The 20,010-nt window shown below is 44.4% G+C and overlaps 1 protein-coding gene and 1 long non-coding RNA gene across 5 annotated transcripts in view; one reads left to right on the top strand and one right to left on the bottom strand.

The window, feature by feature from the left end:
* Positions 1 to 13,984, top strand: part of LOC114154759 (uncharacterized) — a 48,731-nt gene extending 34,747 nt beyond the window's left edge. The window contains exons 4-8 of one of the 3 annotated variants that reach the window (XR_003597614.1): positions 10,817 to 10,900; positions 11,958 to 12,103; positions 12,588 to 12,688; positions 13,073 to 13,302; positions 13,417 to 13,984. This is a non-coding gene — a long non-coding RNA (uncharacterized LOC114154759). The remainder of the gene's footprint in view (positions 1 to 10,816; positions 10,901 to 11,957; positions 12,104 to 12,587; positions 12,689 to 13,072; positions 13,303 to 13,416) is intronic. The other 2 variants (XR_003597615.1, XR_003597616.1) reach the window with 2 other exon arrangements.
* Positions 1 to 20,010, bottom strand: part of shisa9a (shisa family member 9a) — a 49,157-nt gene that overhangs the window by 4,362 nt on the left and 24,785 nt on the right. Inside the window, exon 3 of one of the 2 annotated variants that reach the window (XM_028034079.1) lies at positions 8,383 to 8,532. In XM_028034079.1, coding sequence (XP_027889880.1) covers positions 8,383 to 8,532 — 150 coding nt within the window. Of the gene's footprint in view, positions 1 to 8,382; positions 8,536 to 20,010 lie in introns of both variants that reach the window. The other variant, XM_028034070.1, reaches the window with a different exon arrangement.

The raw sequence follows: 20,010 nt of genomic DNA on the forward strand, positions 1-20,010 counted from the left end.
TCATGTTGTAAGACGGGTTCTGTTTGAATGGTTTCTTGATCCTAAGGCTGCATTCACACCAGCCCTGTTTACTCTGAGTTCTCTGTATTCGGGTCGAGCTCCTCGTAAGCGAGGGATGAGACGAAATGGTGAATCTTTCCCACCTGTCCAGTTCAGTCCGCTTCAATCCGACTCCAGTCCATTTGCCTACAAAGTCCAGTTAGTTTTTTGGCAGTATGAATGCTACTTGACCTCTGACCTCTGGTCCTCCAAACCTCAGTCTGGGTTCGGTTGAACTGAACTCTGGTTCAGTTTGAATGTGAACACCAAGCGGAGCGGAGACCGCTCCAAAAGCAGGAAGTGGACTACAGCGCAGGGCATTCTGGGTAAATCCAACCAAAGCTAACATGCTAGCCTAGCGCTAGCAGCAGAAATGGCTCCTGGTCTTCAGCCAATGACTAAAGAGAAATCCTCCAACACTAAAATCTGACGCCTCCATCTTGTTTCCATCTGGTGAAGAAGGAAGTTGCTCTCAGTGTCTTCAGAGGTTTTTGTGTCGTTTCCTTCAGTGGTTCTTGGTGCAGCGCCCCCACAGGCCAGGAGGGGAACAGGTTGGTTTGACTCAGAACCACAGCAGCTGGAGGTGGAGCAGATGATGGAGTTCTGGTTCCAGTAGAACCGGGTCGACCGGACCATCAGGAATAAAACACATTTAATTTACTAAAATCAAGTGAACAAGCATAAATGAGGCTTGTAAGACAGAGTCAAAAACATTTGCTTAATTCATTTACTGTTCATTCTAATTATAAGAAAAATCTGATGGATCAACAGTAAGATTTGTGAGAAATGTTCCTTTAAACATTTCAGGCAGCAGATCCACAAAAGTCCACACCAACAGTTTGTTGTTGTGAGCATCTTCTGCCCAGTAAGCGCGTGTGTGTGTGTGTGGGCGTGTGTGTGTGTTGGGGTGTTCGTGTCTGTGTGTGTGCTTGTGCTAAGCGTCTGAGCAGTCAGCTTTAAAGCCTGATATTTATTCCTTCCTCTGTCAGTTAGCATCACCCAGCTCCAGTCTCTCTTATCTCTGTGAAATGTGACCTTTTTCGCGGCCGATCCGCGCTCACAGTCGACTCATTACTCTTTGCCTCCTCGATGCCGCCCTGTCCTTGAAGATAAAGTTTACACACTCAGTGAGTCTGCTTTGCTGCTGTAACTATAAATCTAGTTTATCACTGTGAGCAAAGGAGCGAGGCTGCAGCCGAGGATTGTGGGTGAGGACTGTGGTGGCGGGGGGAAGCAGCATCTCCTGCCAAGCTGCTACCAGACCTCCTCCTGGGATCAAACCTGCTCAGGCGACAGGTGAATGAGTCTGAAGCCAGGCGGCTCGGCGGCGAAACATCCTGGGGAACATGAAGAGGAGCATGGAGCCGGCGCCGCGCTGAGTGAGAGGTAGAAACCCACAGAGACAAACAATCACCTCAGGAAAACTATCCGAGTGAGAAATCTGGTTCTCCTCAGCTGGTCATATATATTTAGTTTAAAGATCTGATTGATCTGTCACTCCTGCCAAAGGTTATTTTTAAAATTAGTCCTAGTTTGACATTTAATTTCCTGCCTTTTTTCCTTTAAAAGCCCCAGACTCGTCCTCATAAAACCTGATTAAACTGCCTGGTAACGTCAAACATCAGTAACCTTGTTTAAAACATTCTGTAATAACCTTCTATGTTTTAATGTCATACATGGTTCCACTAATCAGCTAATGTGCTGATTAGTGGAGCTAATTTTAGCTCCATACTTGGAATGTGTTGCTAGTTCTACAGTAAACGGCATAAAATCTATTTATCTCCTGCTTGGTTTGTGACTGAAGCCGTGTCGGCGTCAATTAGGCAAAATCAGCAACAGAGTTAGAGAAACTCAACAACTGAAACCATGAAAGACCTGATCCGAAGAATCACTTCCTGAAGCGCTAACCGTGAAGATCGGTGCGCTAAATCTGACTCTGTTGAGGGCTATGCATTAGCACAATGTGACACATGGTGGAATTTAGTGTTTTAGCATTAGCTTCTGCTAAACACTGTGTATGTATTATGTTTTAGCATTAGCTTCTGCTAAACACTGTCATGAGGTGGTGGAGTGAAGTGGTGAGGCAGACACTGAGAATCCAGGTAGACGTGTGAATGATGGTTTTTAATGAAGAACAGTCCAAAATTAGTCCACAAAACCAGGCAGCACGACAGAGCGGAAGTCAGGGCTCAACATCGGTAGCAACTGCTACATAGAAGACGGAAACAAACGCGCGCACACAAGACAGACGCCAAAATGAGACGACGACCTGACAAAGACACGGAGACACAGGTGACACTAAATACACAGGAGGTAATCAGGGAACGAGACACACCTGGGAACTAATCAAGGGGAGACGGGACAACACGGAGACTCAGAGACACAGGAACTCAAAATAAACACAGAAAAACACAGATCCTGACAAACACTGTGTTTGTATTATGTTTTAGCATTAGCTTCCACTGTGTGCCATGTTGGTATAGCACTTTAGCTAAATACCGCATTGGTGTAGCAAATTTAGCATTAGCTTCTGCTTAATTCTGTGTTGGTATATTGTTTAGCATTACCACATCCACGTGTATTCAGCTTTAGCATTAGCTAAACAGCATGTTAGTGTAGCGCTTTAGCTAATGTGTACGATTAGTGCAGCTAACCTTTTAGTTAGCCTGATACGGTTAATTTCAGAGCTTTCCAAAAGTTCTCTCTCCCTTCAGGCTTTTTATTTCCTCTTAAATTACAACCAACTCCAGAAACTGGGGCGTTTCTGTGACCAGGAGAGACGGATCAATAGGTTTTACAAATAATCATCTGTAAGATATAATTTCATGATCAGAAAGTTTTCATACACTAAGATCGGTGGAGAGGCCTGGATGATGTCACTGCTTTGTAAGATTCTGGATGGATTTGGTTTAAATTCAGACCTGGAGATGGAAAAGGTCATAAAGCTGCTTTACTTATACATATTTACGCTAAGCTGTAGATTCATCTGCAAACAGGAATTTAGCTAGAAATCTACTTTGGGGAACATCGCTGATGTTTTTCCAGGTGCTGCAGTTTAAACATCATGAAACATAACAAGCGGCTGCGTTGGAGGAGATTTCCAGGCAGATTCTGCCTCAGAAATTCAATGAAAGGTAAAAATGTCAATGATTTTCGCTTTGAGCTCCTTTCCCTTAATTGCGAGGGTTTTACTGCCTATGGAAACTGGATGTACAGCAGAAATGACTGGTGAGGCCCAGCAGGACGTTTGTTCGTAACACAGAAGCCATAATTGGTCATTTGTTCCAGCAGGAGAACAAGTGGTGGATCCAAGAGATCATTAGTTGCTTCTGCGTCTCAAATCCAATAAAGTGACCTTCCAGAGGTGTCCGGGGGGGCGGAGGAGTGGGCCGCCGACTGACAGAGGGGAGGCTGATCGGGCCGCTGGGGACGAGCAGAGGGGCAATTAAAGAGGGGGGCAGATCTGAGGCCTGGTTCCACTTTAATCAGGTCAACAGGCAGAAAAAAACAAAAATCTGCTGCAGACTGATGATGCACTTCTTCCTGTGTATGGCAGGCTGTTTTACCATAAAATCAGCTTTACAACATTCACATTCCAAATATCTGAAGGTGGTTTATGAAGAGACGTATTAGAAAATGAAGTATGTAATTACATTCTTATTGTTATGAATGACTCAGCATTTTATTTTATGGAAGCTTTAAATCCAGTAAATTACTGATTGAAACATAAATCAACAATTAAATTATGACGTCACAGAATAAATAGAAGACATTAAACCTTTTGTTCTGACTTATTTTAGGGAAAGCTAAGAGTGCTAACTGTCAACAGTTAGCAAAAAGGCTAAACTGCTAAATGACAGATTAGCTCTGCTGTTAGCGGAACAAGGTTTGACATCAAAACGTGAAAACAGAACTGCAAACAAGATTACTGATGTTTCCTCAGTGAGGGCGGTGCCAATAACATCCCAATAGATCAATATCTAACCACAGCTTTATGATGTCAGCACTTAGCGGACGTGTAGCCATCACTGGGTGACGGATTGGTCCAGTTTTTCTCCCCGGTTTCCCGTCATCTTGGTGCTTATTGGAGAGATTTCTGTCCGGTGCTGAAGGAGAAATCTCCCTTCAATTAGCAGAATGACATGAGCGGCCATAGCAGCAGATCACAATTAGCTCTCAAACGATTCTTTGATGAGGGAGACGGAGCGAGGCGGATTAGGGAGGAAAGCAGATGGCTGTGAGGAGGAGAGAGGAAGAGGAGGTCCAGACATTAAAGGTTACAAAAGCAGGCAGGAGGAAGAAAGATGTAAAAGATAAAGAGTCTGCTTCAGAAGCAACCAGAACGTTGCTGGTAGATTTGACTTTCAAATCGCTGCCTGAACCCGTCGTGATGTTCAAAAGTTAGACACAGAAGATAATTGTGTTTCTGTGAGGAGTCGCGGTGGGGGCCAGGCATCTTTAACATGAAATAATGGAACCTTGAAAATGTTTCCAGACATTTTCAGACGGGTTGGATTGATTCTGTGGCCTGCAGGCAGCCGCCGTCGCTGCGACTCTCCCTCGCTCTGCCGCATTTCTGCTCCTCTGCTTTCTGCCAGTTTGTCATCAGCTTCCAGGAAATTTAGTGTCTGAAAACGACTCGCTTTCCTCCCGTCTTCATTTCAGAGAGTAAACAGCAGCATCCGCCTGAGGCGCAGACAGGTTACTGCCAGGCAAAATGTCAGCGCGTTTCTCCACACACAGACTTTAACTAGACACCTGCGGCTGGTCTTCAGAGCTCTCTCCTCATCTCCACCTCGGTTTGTCACATTATTACAATAACTGTGAACTGGAAGGAAAATAATAGATTTCTTGTAATTAAAATCTGAAAATGGTGGCATGTTCTTGATACTGTCGTACAGAGGTGGGTGGGTCATGCTGTGGGGAGGCTTCAGCTGGTCAGAATGAAGGAAAATCCTGGAAAAATTATCACAAACACTCAGCCAGAGGTACAACGGGGTGGTTTACATCAAACAATGGCCTAGTCAAAGTCCTGAATCCAACGTGCCAATCTGACCGAGCTTAATAGAATGAACCAAACTTCTGCCTGAAGGTGGTTTTAAACTGGGGATATAATACAGATACAAGCCACACTTTTCAGATTTTTATCTTTAAAGGGCCGGCATCATGTAAGCTAAAATGTTTGATCTTTCATCATGTTTTTCCTGCAGTGTTGCTTTAATTCTGCATGCCTGAGAAATCCTCTAATCTCCATGGCAACCATTGAGCTGTTAAATGCCTGGGTGGACTTATGTTTAATTAACAAATAAAATGCTAAATATCCAGCTGAACAGTCAAATCTGATCTCTGACCTCATCCTCAATAGACTTCTGTTATGTTAGAATTATTCACACCTGTTGCTCAGGTGTCATAAACTCTGAACAGAGATGATGAGCAGCGTCCGTCTGCAGGGACGGGATGAAACGCGGCCTTCATCATCCGGGAGGGTTTTCCGCTCAGCTCTCACTCTGATCTGCTGAAGCTGCTGTTTGGGGAATATTGGCATGTCTGCATTCTCCATGGTGATTGGGATTTTTCTCCTCTTGTTCAATGCAGGTGTGAAATGTTGAGTTAAGAGAGAATCCATTTATTGTTTGCTCTTCAAAGACTGACATCCGGATGTTCTCTGGTGGTTTTCACCAAACAAAACGATCCGAAATACGCAGAGAGCATCTGCCGACTCATCCAACCTTCAGGGAATTATGAATCATCCCACCAGTCCAGTTCAGTCCGCTTCAACCCGACTCCGATCCGCTTCAACCCGACTCCGATCCGCTTCAACCCGACTCCAGTCCGCTTCAACCCGACTCCGATCCGCTTCAACCCGACTCCGATCCGCTTCGACCCGACTCCGATCCGCTTCAACCCGACTCCGATCCGCTTCAACCCGACTCCGATCCGCTTCAACCCGACTCCGATCCGCTTCAACCCGACTCCAGTCCGCTTCAACCCGACTCCGATCCGCTTCAACCCGACTCCGATCCGCTTCGACCCGACTCCGATCCGCTTCAACCCGACTCCGATCCGCTTCGACCCGACTCCGATCCGCTTCAACCCGACTCCGATCCGCTTCGACCCGACTCCGATCCGCTTCAACCCGACTCCGATCCGCTTCGACCCGACTCCGATCCGCTTCGACCCGACTCCGATCCGCTTCGACCCGACTCCGATCCGCTTCAACCCGACTCCGATCCGCTTCAACCCGACTCCAGTCCGCTTCAACCCGACTCCGATCCGCTTCGACCCGACTCCGATCCGCTTCGACCCGACTCCGATCCGCTTCGACCCGACTCCGATCCGCTTCAACCCGACTCCAGTCCGCTTCAACCCGACTCCGATCCGCTTCAACCCGACTCCGATCCGCTTCGACCCGACTCCGATCCGCTTCGACCCGACTCCGATCCGCTTCAACCCGACTCCAGTCCGCTTCAACCCGACTCCGATCCGCTTCAACCCGACTCCGATCCGCTTCGACCCGACTCCGATCCGCTTCGACCCGACTCCGATCCGCTTCGACCCGACTCCGATCCGCTTCAACCCGACTCCGATCCGCTTCAACCCGACTCCAGTCCGCTTCAACCCGACTCCGATCCGCTTCAACCCGACTCCAGTCCGCTTCAACCCGACTCCGATCCGCTTCAACCCGACTCCAGTCCGCTTCGACCCGACTCCGGTCCGCTTCGACCCGACTCCGATCCGCTTCAACCCGACTCCGATCCGCTTCAACCCGACTCCAGTCCGCTTCAACCCGACTCCGATCCGCTTCAACCCGACTCCAGTCCGCTTCAACCCGACTCCGATCCGCTTCAACCCGACTCCAGTCCGCTTCAACCCGACTCCGATCCGCTTCAACCCGACTCCGATCCGCTTCGACCCGACTCCGATCCGCTTCGACCCGACTCCGATCCGCTTCGACCCGACTCCGATCCGCTTCAACCCGACTCCGATCCGCTTCGACCCGACTCCAGTCCGCTTCAACCCGACTCCGGTCCGCTTCAACCCGACTCCGCTCTGCTTTAACCTGACTCCTGTCCACTTTTCTATAAACCTTGGTCCGTTGGTGAGGTGTGAACACTAATCGACCTCTGACCTCTGGTCCTCCAAACGTCGGTCTGGATTTGGTTGAAGTGAACTCTGGTTCTGTTTGAACGCCAAGTGGATCGAAGACCGCTCCAAAAACAGGAAGTGGACTACAGCGCAGGGCATTCTGGGTAAATACAACCAAAGCTATCGTGTTAGCCTAGCGCTAGCAGCAGAAATGGCTCATGGTCTTTAGCCAAAGACTAAAGAGAAATCCTCCAACACTAAAATCCTCCATCTTGTTTCCATCTGGTGAAGAAGGAAGTTGCTCTCAGTGTCTTCAGAGGTTTTTGTGTCGTTTCCTTCAGTGGTTCTTGGTGCAGCGCCCCCACAGGCCAGGAGGGGAACAGGTTGCTCAGAGGGTTTGGTTGGTTTGAATCTCTTGCTATATTTAGCCAAGTTTAATAATTTAGATAAAAGCTGATTTTTTTCAGCTTTTCAGTCAAAGTTGCTGCTGGATGATCGTGTTTCTACTTATTATATTAAAGTTTGTTTATAAAACAGGTAATATTTTGTATCATACTTACATTTTTCCGTTGTATGGAAATGATGTTGGTAATAATTTTACCCTGATTAAAATTTGTTCTTTTCTGAAAGACCAAATTTGTATCGTTCTTGAATTATATTTGGGGCCGGACAAAATCAATGTATGGGCCACAAATGGCCCCTGCGCTGCAGTTTGAATACCCAGATCTTTTGTGATTTTCTTCTCTGCTGATATATGAATTTATGCCGTTATTCATCAGTTTATGCAGTCAGGCATCCAAACCGCCTCCTGTCGCTTCATACAGAGATGCTGTTGCTGGTAATAAGCGGAAACTGGACTAAACAGCAGCTGGAGGCGGATTACCTGTCAGACAAACACAAACTGAATGATTTTAGTCATCTGGGAAGATGCCGGTTTGTAAATGTGGGTGAATTTCAGATGGCCTGCGCTGGCAGCCGCCTCATCATGCGCCAGGCTGTCTGCAGGCGGCGGTTTGTGTCTTCCAGCGCGCTCAGGCATGCGGTGCAGTCAATAACAGCTGTCAGACTCCAGCAGGAGAGTCGCAGACTGGCTGCCCTTTGTGTTCAGGTCATAAAACCTTCAATAAAATCTACTGGAAGGAAAACAAATCAATAAAAGCCTAATTGTGATGCTGTCCCGTCTCCGTACAGCCGCTCCTGCTTGGACCGGAGCCGCCCGCTGCGTTTGACTCGTTGATGGCTGAAGCTGCCACTCACCTACAGCCTTCAGGGAGGCGTACTTGTTCAGGTCGGCGTTCTGCTGCTGCTGCTGCTGTTCGTAGGCCTGAGCCAGCTGGCTGAGCGCCGGGTAGGGGTGCTGCGGGCCAACGCTGGAGCTCGCTGCCACGTTGTTGTTCAGCTGGCTGCCTTCTGGACAAACACAGGACAGGACTAGGTTAGCATCAGATTAGCATCAGGTCAGCATGAGGTTAGCATCAGGTCAGCATCAGATTAGCATCATGTTAGCATCAGGTCAGCATCAGGTTAGCATCAGATTAGCATCAGGTTAGCATCAGATTAGCATCTGGTTAGCATGGCTTCATTCATCCACGTTCTCATTCCATCGTTCTCCATCTGCAGCTCATTGTTCTGCTGAAACATGCTAACCATTTTATTGTGAATTTATTTATTATCTGGTTTAAAACACTTTAATGTCCCTAAAGCTGCACAAGTCAGTGTTTAAAAAAATTTTTGTTTTTGTTGAATTTGTCTCCATGTTGAAAGTTCATGAGACAGATAATCTGTGAAACGATCTATGTCCCGGGGCTGCTGCCTGAAGAAATGCACCAAAAACAACCAATCAGAGCCAGGAGGAGGGGCTTAGCGCTATTAATCAGTCTCATGTATGCGCTGATTAATGAGCTCATGGCGGAAAAACATTTTTTTATTTATTTTTTTATTACCCCTCCAGGGTCTTTTGTGGCTCTAGTGTCCCTTATATGACAGCAGGCTGACAGGAAACGGGGAAGGAGAGGCGGGAAGACATGCGGCAAATATCGTTGGGTCCGGGAGTCGAACACGCGACGGCCGCGTCGAGGACTCAAGGCCTCCAAATACGGGTCGTGCTAACCGCTACGCCACCACGGCACGCCCTGGCGGAGAAACAATTTACCAAGAAAACTGTTTTCCCGCCATCAACGGTGGTTACGCTAATTAGCCTTAGCATTCCTGACAGGTTTTGCCATGGTGAACCAGCTGTATAGTAGCAGAGAGAAAGGGGGAGTGGGTGAGCACCAGCATGATTGACAGCAATAAGAATCGCCTCCTGGCTCTGATTGGTTGCTTCGGCGTGTCTTAGCAACCTCCACTAGCACGAAGAAGGATTCATTGAAACGACAAACGTAGCAAAGCGCTAAATGCTAATAATGCTAAAATCACAACAAACTTTATTTCAGACATGAATTTAATGTGTTGGTTTGACATCCTGGGTGTTGTTTTGCTAGCAGTAGCATTATGCTAATGTTAGCGCTGTGTGCTAGCTATTAGCTCTTCAGGATGGAACTGCGTGTTTTGAATAATGTTGCATAAACTGCTATGCATCGTTTTTACTGTTTAGAGATTAAAGGTCAAAGTTCAAAGGTTAGGTTACACACTGATGGATTATTAAATGAACTGAAACTTTTAACCTCTTTAGATAAGAGACAGGATTTAATATCTGCCTCAGTTTAATATAATTACCATAATTCAATATAATTTCTAATAAAAATGTATTTATATAGAGAGCTACTGTTAGAACAAAACTCATAAAATAATAATTCTGTTAATAATTTGGTTTAATGTAGTAATGAAAGAATAAATGTGTGTGAAATGTTTGGGTCATGAATCATTTTTATCTCAGAGGAATCTGCCAACATTGACTCCGTTGTTGTTTTGCGTCTCGTCTGCTGCAGCTCAACGTCTCCAAGTCGTGGATTCGTCCCGCTAAAAATCTTCTCTTCTGTCATATTCATATTAATATTTATGCTGTATTACCATAAAGCTGCTGGTTACTTTGCTTTCAGCTATTAAACATGTTTAACAAGCGTTACTCTGAAATACGTCTGTTATTATTGTTTTGCATTAATGATTACAGACATGACAAAAATATTCATATCCTTTACTTTAACATTTTGGTTTGCTGCAACAGCAGTGGGTGATATGGAGTTAAAATTTTAATATTTGGCATATTTTAATGATAAAAGTGACGATATGGACTAGTTATAATGTATTTTTATTTAACTGTATGTCTGTGACTGCAGGACATGATTTATATCCACTGAGATATTTCATCATAGTTTTGAATTTACTGATATTAATGTGTTTGTGGAGAAAATAGTAAAAATAACATTTTCATCAGTTTTCTTTTTCACATTAACTGAAGTTTGACAATGATAAATCAAAATTTGTGTCATGGTGAGAAATTTTTCATGATGAACAATAAACAATGTAATAAATGTCCATTCCTACGCTGCAACCAGGGATTAAATGTGTTAAAACGACACAAAGCTGCAGGAGGTAAACCAGCGTTAACATTTCAGCCTCCATACTGAATGATGCTGCATTCAGGCATTATGCCCACATTTCACTGTATTTTCACCGTGTTATTTATTCATCCATAAATGTCAGTTTGGATCTAAATATTTACTAATCACTAAAAACTTGGTTTCTGCAGTAACCAGGAGAAGAAAACTACCTGGAAAAGTTCCTCAATCCTGATTCTTCAAACTGAGAGTAATCTGATTACTTTCTGCTGAAGGTAAGATACTCCCTTCTCAGACTTACTCCACAGAATCCCCACTTTAAACACTCAGGCAGCAAAGCAGAGCTCATGTTACAGCAGAAATCTGTTCATATTTGTAGTGATTATCTGCCTTTACGGCCATATTTCACTGTGTGTGTGTGAGTGTGTGTGTGTGTTTAGCTTGTGATTATGGTGCATCAATCCTAATATGGTGGTCACATAATGGGCTAATAAAGTCTCCCTGTAATTAGATTAGACCTGAGAAGACGCACGGCAGCTGAACGAACGATTCATTCCTCTCATGGAACGAATCGTTCGTTCGTTCGGAGCAGATCGATGAGGTTTCCCGTTTCTGCTAAATTCATTTCAGAAACATTTTATTAACCCAAACAGGTGTGAATGTTGCCACTCAGTTCTTCAAAGAGCCGAGTTTTTACCGACAGTTTAAACTGTGATTTTTATTTGAAAACATCTTTTTGTATTTGATCAGGTTAATTATGGTTTAATCTGAAACATATGATCAGGTCATAATACCGACAGATGCATCAGAGCGAAGCGTCATCTTCTCCTCCTTGAAGGCTTAGACCTGAATAATCAATAATCAATAAATCAGTTAATAAACTAAAGCCAACTCAATAGTTTCCATTTGCACGATTTATCGTTTTTCTGGATGATAAAAGTTTCATTCTGGAGTTTTGGTCTCAGTTTGGATAATTTTGTTTATGTTGGATATTTAAAATGTTTTCCAGTTCCAGTGTTAAAGGTTCATCAGAATTTAAAGTTTATTGATATTTGATAATGAGTTCTTGCATTATTATGCCATTATTTGAACCTGGTAAAAACCAACATTATCGTGATAACTTCTGGAAACATCAGTCACTGACGGTTTGTTGAGTCCGCGGCTGTTTGGCTCTCAGTGGAGGTTTGGAGGTTTGAGCAGAGGAGAGTCGGGTTTCTCTCTGCGGATCCGAGCCGAGATCTCCAGGGATCTCCAGGGATCTGCAGGGATCTGACGGAGCTGCGACACAAAGGCAGGTTGTTTCTGCACTAATTAAACAATTATCCCTGGCAGCAGCTCCAGTCACACCAAACACTCACAGAGAGGGAAACTGGAGGAAAAGCTTCCAGAACCACTTCCTGTGAGGGCCCAACTGCGCTTGGTGTCAGTAGAATGAAACGGGTTATTTAATGAATCCTGATCGACCCAAAGCCTCTGAGGTATGGAGACAAATTTGGCCCAATAGTATCACAAGAAAATATCATGTTTTAGAAATTTAAATGAGGAAAAAATGTATTTCAAAAATGGAACTTTGAGGAACCTGTTAATGAAACGCAGTAATTGACAGTAGTTGGAGCTGTGTTGATGCAGATCAGTGTTTTCAGATGTTCTTCCCAAGATTTTATTTTTTCAAATAGTTTTTAACATCTAATTTTTTTTCAGATTTTATTTTATTCTTTTTTATTTTCATATGTATTTAGTTTTACTTTCTTACATTTTTTCAAAGATACTTTCAGATTTTATATTTGTTTCACTTTTAAAATCTTTTTTACTGACCGAGTTTTACGAGGCGGGACTTCCTGAGGGTCGCAGGAAGTGACATCTTTGTTTGTCTGAAACGTGTCCTTTACCATTTCCTGAATTATGAGATAAACACGCTTGGTTTTTTTAATCACATGTTCTCTTGTCTTTATCATTTTGAAGAGCAACTATCAAAAATGTGTCGCATTAAATTAATTCCCCAGAGGAAAAGGAACAGATGGACGACTAAAAGAAGTTCCTCCACTCTCGGATCAGCCTGAAAGGTAAATTAAGAAATGATCTTGGATGAATTAAGTTTGAATTTTTGTGAATAAGTTGGTCGTAATTCATTGTTTCTTAACATAATGCCATGAAAAAAGCCCACAGCATCACAGATCCTCCACCGTGCTCAACAATGCTTTTTGTGCCAAAAGGTTTAAAGTTTGATCTGAAACATTTAAGTGGGAAAAAACAAGAAATGCACAGGATGGATGAGATTTCAGTATTTTATAACTGTTAGTAATTTCTGAGAATATTCAGTTATAATAAAAACAGCGGATAGATACTTAGTAAACAGGAACAAACCAAATGAAATGCAGGAATTAATCTGGAGACGGTTCATAATCCAGATTACAGCTGAGCCACATTATGAACTTCCTTCCAAACAGATTAATAAAGTTTCCTGTCCAATCAGAAAGCAGGATCCGGTTATCGGGTAGAAAATGTTTATAGTCCTTCCTGCAATTCGTTTCTGATGCCAGACTTTGTGGCTGAGTGATTCAGCGTCACCCCTCCCCCACATGTTGCTGCACCCTGCCTGTAAATGACTGAAGGTCTCCAGCATGTTTACAAAGCCGGTTGCTAAGGTAACGCTGTGTGAACGGCAGCAGGTGGCCAGGTCAGTGCCGAACTCTGGTGTAAATATTCTGAAAACATAACAATTTAACTGAGTTATTGTGATGAATCTCCTGCTGAATTCACAATAATCTGTATTCTAATCAAATCCCTCCAGATTATTTCAGAGTTTTTCTGATGAGGATTCAGCAGAACCTGGAACTTTGCTGCAGCTGCTGGAGGTTTGATCTGAAGGGACAGAGAGTCAGGATGTTTCATGTATGAGCCGCTCTGCAGAGATCGGCTTCCCTTCGCTGTGGATGCCGGAGAACAGCGGAGCAAACAGCGTCCGCCTCCCAGGAAGAGACGATCATCTGCTCAGAATGACTGAAATCACTCAACGTCGGAGGATAATGACAAAAATGAGGAGAGATGAATCTGAGCCGCCTCGCCTGATGCAGTTTGGAGAATTTAAATAATGAAGGATTCAAATGCAGAACCAGAACCCCGAGTTCTGAAAAGTATCCGACTCCAGCTGAAACAAACCGGGACGCCGTCAGCAGCAAGAAATATCTCACGTAGAAAAACTATTTCTGTAACACTTTTACAGTTGGAACACAAGTAATAGATGAATCTCTTCCTGCTGCCGCTGTTGGGGAAATATAAGGTATGAAACTTGTTTACTGTAAATGTCTATCAGCTGAGGTTTCGTTCAATAATTAAAATAATAGCAGTAATAACAACAATAATAACGTCTAAAACAGTTCGCTTCTCCTGAACGGTTAAAATAACAACAGTGGCCATTAAAAATCACACTAATGATAACAGAATATAACCAGAGTTTATCAGTAACTGGTCACATTTACCACAGCGCTGGTTCTGGTTCTGGTTCTGTTGGACCTCAGAGTCGATCAGGACATGTTACTGAACCGACTGGAGAGTTGGGTCGGACTCTCTGGTCCAGAACTCAACTGGTTCCAGTCTGACATAAAGAACTGGGATTTCTTTGTTTCAATAGGAAACTTCTCATCGAAGAGGTCAGAGGTCACATGTGGGGTTCCCCAAGGCTCAATCCTAGGACCCTTTTACTCTATATCTATATCCTCCCACTGGCTCAGGTTATAACAGGAAATCAGATCAGTTACCATGACGACGTAGAAGATACACAGCTCTACATTACGATGTCACCAGGTGACCTTTGACCCCATTCAGTCACTGAACAGATGTTTAAAACAAATAAATGTGTGGATGAGACAAAACTTTCTCCAGCTGGACAGAAACTAAACTGTAGGAACAATCTAGAGTTATAGATCTAGAATCAATGCACAGCTTCAGTTATTGTAACTAAAAACCAGCAATCAGCCCGAAACCTGCAGAACATTTCCAGGACCAGACGACTAAAGTCTCGGATCAGAGAAACTCATCCAGGCTTTAGTTTCCCTTTAGTGGCTTTGATTCCTGCAGCAGGTCTGACTGACAAACCAACGGTCCAGAACCTGCTGGTCCAGAACCTGCTGCTGGTCCAGAACCTGCTGCTTCCTGGACTAAGGATATGTTGAAGTAGTTCTACTCTTACTCAAGTATAAGTTTTGGGTCTCTGCCCATCTCTGGTTAAAACTTAGGAACGATGAAGTATTCGGCGTTAACATATTATTATAGGGGCCGCAAATAAAAGTCCGCTTAGGGCCCCTAAAATGCTTGGACCGGCCCTGCAGCTGGACTTCATGTTTCCAGATTTGCAACAAGCAAAACGAGACGTGAATTTCCTGAAGCAGCTGAATAAATGACTTCTCAGCTCTCTGGACCAAACGTTGCTCTACGTCCTGAGCCTCCGTTCATCTGCAAAAAAACATAAATTATTTCACAGATAGCGACGTTCAACAAAGCCGCGTGTGGAGAACTCTCTGCTCTGCGGCGTCTGAAGCTATTTAAAATACTCATTGTTGAGCGCGGATGTAATCCTGTACGGGGATGTTCAGTAATCCTGTAAAGGGCTTTCACTCTGACAATGGGAAGGGATCACAGGATCCCCTGATTTATTTCAATCACACTGTGTTGGTGCAGCAGGGCTGCAGAATGCAACACATGATGGACAACTCACTGCCGTTCACAGGTAGAAAATAAAAACTCAACATTTACTCACTATCACCAGCAAACATCATTTCTTTACTAAGATCCAGTTTCAGCTAAAAGTAAATTTTAGATCTAGTTTATCAATATTTAGCTCTAAGCTAGCTAAATGTTTAGCTTGACAAATATTTAGTTAACAAGTTAGCAATTAGCTCCAAAGTAATAATTTAGCTAAATAATTTAGTTAGCTCTTAGCTAGATAAATATTTTGTTAATAAGCTAGCTATTTTGCTCCAAGCTAATTGCTCAATTATTTAGCTCTGAGCTAGCTAAATATCTGACTTCACTAAAAACTCCATCAGTTAGCAAGCAAGCTGTTTAGTTCCAAGCTAAATGTTTAGCGCTGAGCTAGCTAAATATTTTAGTTAGCTCTAAGCTAAATACTTAACTTCAAACTGAATATTAAGTTTTAAACTGTGACGTTTATAAGTGAGTAACATGGTAACTCTGTTTTATTTTCTGACCGTAGCTTCGCGCCCTGCTGGCGGCGCTTTTCTCGGAACAGGTCCTGATTTTATTACATTAGATCTCTGTGAGTCTGATAAGATGGAACTGAAATGAAACAATCCGGTTTTCTGTCTTTGCATTAGTGTTTCTGTAAATGTTCTCCAGGCTGAATCATTGCTGCTCCTTTCAATTAGCCGCAGCGGGAAGCGGCGCATTTACACCCAGAACCGGAGCGGCGGAGCGGCGAGTTGCTGTTGGGCTGAGATTCATGGCGGAGCGTCAGGTTCGTCAGCACCGACGGGCATGTTGACATGGATCTGCTGAGCGTGGAGCGTCAATCCTGGGATTACATTAAGTGTGACCGCGCTGATGAGCCAGTTTATGACCGGCAGGTAGCAGACAGGCAGCGGGCGCAGGAAGCTGGGGAACCTGGGCAGTCTGCAGCATGAAGCCCGACCCGGATGGTTCTGGCCGTACAGAACCATTCCGGACTCATCCATTATTCCCAGTTTGTGCTCCTCTTCCTCCTCCTGCAGCAACAGAGCCTCTTCCTCTCCATCCCTCGTCATGGCAACAGCGCTCTCTCCTGTAGTACCGCTCGGCGGGTTCGCATTGTCCCGCAGTCACCGGCGCCCACATATTAACACGCAGGCTGGCGGTTCTGAGCGCAACAAGTCATTGTTATGCAACCTGAGTGGAGCTGCCTGCTGCTCTCTGGGTCCGGTCCGGCCCGGTCCGGCCCGGTTCGGGTCTTCACACTATTCTGGTGAAAGATTAAAAAAAAGCTCCGCGGTTCATTGAAACACCTGCTTTGCTCTGGTAAAAACAAACAAAGCAGCGTTTTATGATTCACGGTTGAACGCTGGAATCAATATTGACACAAACAGTGAAACCCGGAGAAAACTGAGAAAGACGAGCAGCAAACAGAAACGTTGCTGCAGCAAACAGAAACGTTGCTGCAGCAGCAGCGACCGGAGCGGCTGCAGCTGCGTGTCTGCAGACATCCTTGGCTGCTGCTAATGAGCTCATTCTCCAGCTATTAGGAGTCTCTCCCGCCGCTTGCTGTGTGCGCTCCTCTCTGTTTAGTCACACTGGAGACGCTGAGCCGGTTTTGTGTGAGCCAGACTGTTTGCAGCCTTGACCCGCTCCCTGCAGCTCCTATCTCCCCCAGCCAGGCCGCGGAGGCCCGCCATGCGGCCGCTGAGCTCCGCGCTTCAGCCGTGAAATCCCGTTTGAGTTGTTGGTGGAGGGAGGAAGTTACTAAACCAGAGAGAGGAGCTGCTGAAATAATCGCTCCAAAACGTTTCAAAGCTTTCCATTCAGCTCATAAATGTAACGTTTAGTAAAATATATGTTGTTTACATATTAGTTAAAGGACCAGTATGTAAAATCAACTTTTTTATCTTTCCATCATATTATAAAAACAAACCTGGAGTTTTGCTTTGATTCTTTTATGTTTGTGAAATCCTTTAATCACCATGGCAACCATTCAGCTGTTAAAACGCCTGAGTGGACCTAGCCCCGCCTCTGAGGCGCAGCTCCTCCCCCCCTCTGCTCCTTCAGACTAGCCAGCAGTAATTAGCAAACATCTGCTGAGCTCATTATAGGAGCTGCTGTTCAGAGCGACGCTGGTAAAAATATTAAAGGGTTAAAGAGGAGCCATGTTGGGGCGACTTCTTGGAGGCGGAGCTTCAGAAACAGCAGGAGCTCTTAAAGAGACAGAGACCCAAATTCAAGACCTTAAATCATGAAGTCATCTGATATAAATAGCATTTTTATAACTGAGGGCAACATAACTAGATTGAAACACGTCAGTTTAATCTTTTTTTTTTAGTTTTGGTGCAAACATGATGTCGTTTTCTGCCGTATCCACTTGGTTTGTTCTGCAAAACTGCAGCTAAAGAGCTAAACATGTATTTTACAAACCAAGTGTTTAAATATTTATCTAACATGTAAATTCACTGATAACCAGAAGGAAAATGTTTTAAAGTTCTTATTATGAGAAACTGGAACAGGAGAAACAGCGTAACTTTAAAATTCATAATTATGACTGAAGGTTGAAATTATGACTTTTATTCTTGAGTTTATGTTATTTATGTAGATTTTGTTTCATGGTGGAAAAAGTTTTCCAGACTAGGAATCATTTAAATAATAATTTAATAAACTGAAACTCGTTTCCATCATGTAAACTTCACAGCTTTAAAATCCTGGTTATTATTTTTCATTTATTCATTTTGCAGCTGCTGAAGTCTGAGTTTCTCTCACAAACTTCTTCACAAACTGTCTGAAAACTTCGTTTTTATTTTGAGGATTAAGATGAAATGTATCTGCTTACATGGATATTGAGTCAGACCCGACCGGTTCTGGTTCCTGAAACAGTGACAGGTTCTGATCCGGTCTGACTCACTGTGTCAGACTGGATCTCTGGTGATTGGCTGCTCATTCCCTCTTCAACTTTCTTCTGGTACTGAAGGTTCTGAGCTTCATTCAGAACCTGTTGCATCATTTCCACAGAGAGCAGGAGGGAAGCAGACAGAGTGAGGATTAAAGTTCTCCTTAACGAGCCGGTCAGGGAGCTCAGGTGATCCGGCAGCAGCAGAAGAAGAAAACCCGACTGAGGAAATGAGAAACTCAAAGTCTGCAGAGAACGGCCTTAAAAATCAACTAACACCAGGAAACAGAAATAAGAGGAAAAACCTGGAAGCTGCTTTGTTCCTGGACCGGATCCGTTCAGTTTTTAGCATCTTAAACCCAAATTCATCACATTTGATCATCACTGAAAAAAATGAGAAGTTTAAACTAAAGAAATAAAGTATTTTTATTCAGAAGATCCAGAAAAGAGCAGAAATATTGTCGGAGTGACGGGTCTGTCGTTGACTATCTGTGTTCACCGATCAGCGCAGAGTGAAGGTGAACTCTGTTATCATCTGAATACTTTAGGAAAATTAATAACCGGCTGCCTGACAAAGACCTGGACGGGTTGGAGGATCTCAGGAAAGTTTCTCATCCTCGTCACTCTAGAATGTTAAATCTAGAATCTGTCCTGGCAGATCTGTGGCACGTTTTCAGCAGGTTTCATCTCGGCTCTAATCTGGACTGAGGAAAGTTGGTCATGATGATGAAACTGAAGCTGAACGAGTTTCCACGCAGCAGAGCCTGCTGCTGGCAGAGCGCCGTCTGTGTCACAGACAGGAAGGAGAATGTTTCTCCTTCCTCTCCATCTGTCCTCCATCTTCCCTCCTCCAGTCTCTGAGGATCTCTGAAGCTCTTCCTCTCTTAGGCTTCAGGAAAAACTTTTATTTTACTGAGAAAAATCAGAGAAAATCCAAAGATTTTCCTGAGTTTCTTTAAGTTTCAGGATTCTTTATGAAAGTTTTTAATATTCAACCTTTAGGATGAAAGAATCCACAGCCAGCGATCAGCGAAGTCACAGGAATGTCGTTTAGTTACGGTGTGTCTGGCATCAGCAGCAGGTTGTTTTTACCCAGAATCCTCCAGGAGTCAGCCGTGAATTACAGTTCGGCTCCAGCGCAGTCAGGCGGATCCTCGGCACGTTTTCCAGACAACCTTAATCTCATTATCATCGCCATATGCTGCCAGCTTTGTCTTCACTCATTAGTGCGTAGCGCTCCTGTTTGGGAGGAAAAGAAGCTGCAGGGGCGGTGGCAGGGTGGTGATGCGGGGTGGGGAGCCGTGCCAGAGGGAAACCTGCGCCGGATCGCCATCCTCTGAGTGGTTCCCAAGAGGAACGGCATGAAACTCAGGATCCATCAGCTCTGGTTCGTTATCGCCGGCCGCTGAATGTTTAAGGAGGAATCGTCTCCTGACGTTGTTTTAGAGCGGCGTGGGAGCGCGGCCCACGCCGCTTCACTAAACCATCAGCTGCGTCCCACGAGGAGCTTCACTTTATTACAACGCTGCTGCAGCTGCTGCTGCAGCTCTAAACGTCTGAAGGAGCCACAAACACAACCTTTACACCAGGATGAATATTTGCAAATAAATATCTGACAAGTGTGGCATCGAATTCCCTAAATAAACTCAGTTGGAGCCAACTGCAGGAATCAGAAAACAAAAGATGAAAAAAACCTGCAGAGAGAAAGATTTTGATAGATATTAACCCAGACGACCAGCATCGGCTGAGGGCAACGTGTTGCTGGAGACGGTTGACGGTGTGTCAGCGGCGCCGACCCAGATT

This window comes from Xiphophorus couchianus, chromosome 2 (assembly GCF_001444195.1).
Source record: "Xiphophorus couchianus chromosome 2, X_couchianus-1.0, whole genome shotgun sequence".
Lineage (NCBI taxonomy): Eukaryota > Metazoa > Chordata > Actinopteri > Cyprinodontiformes > Poeciliidae > Xiphophorus > Xiphophorus couchianus.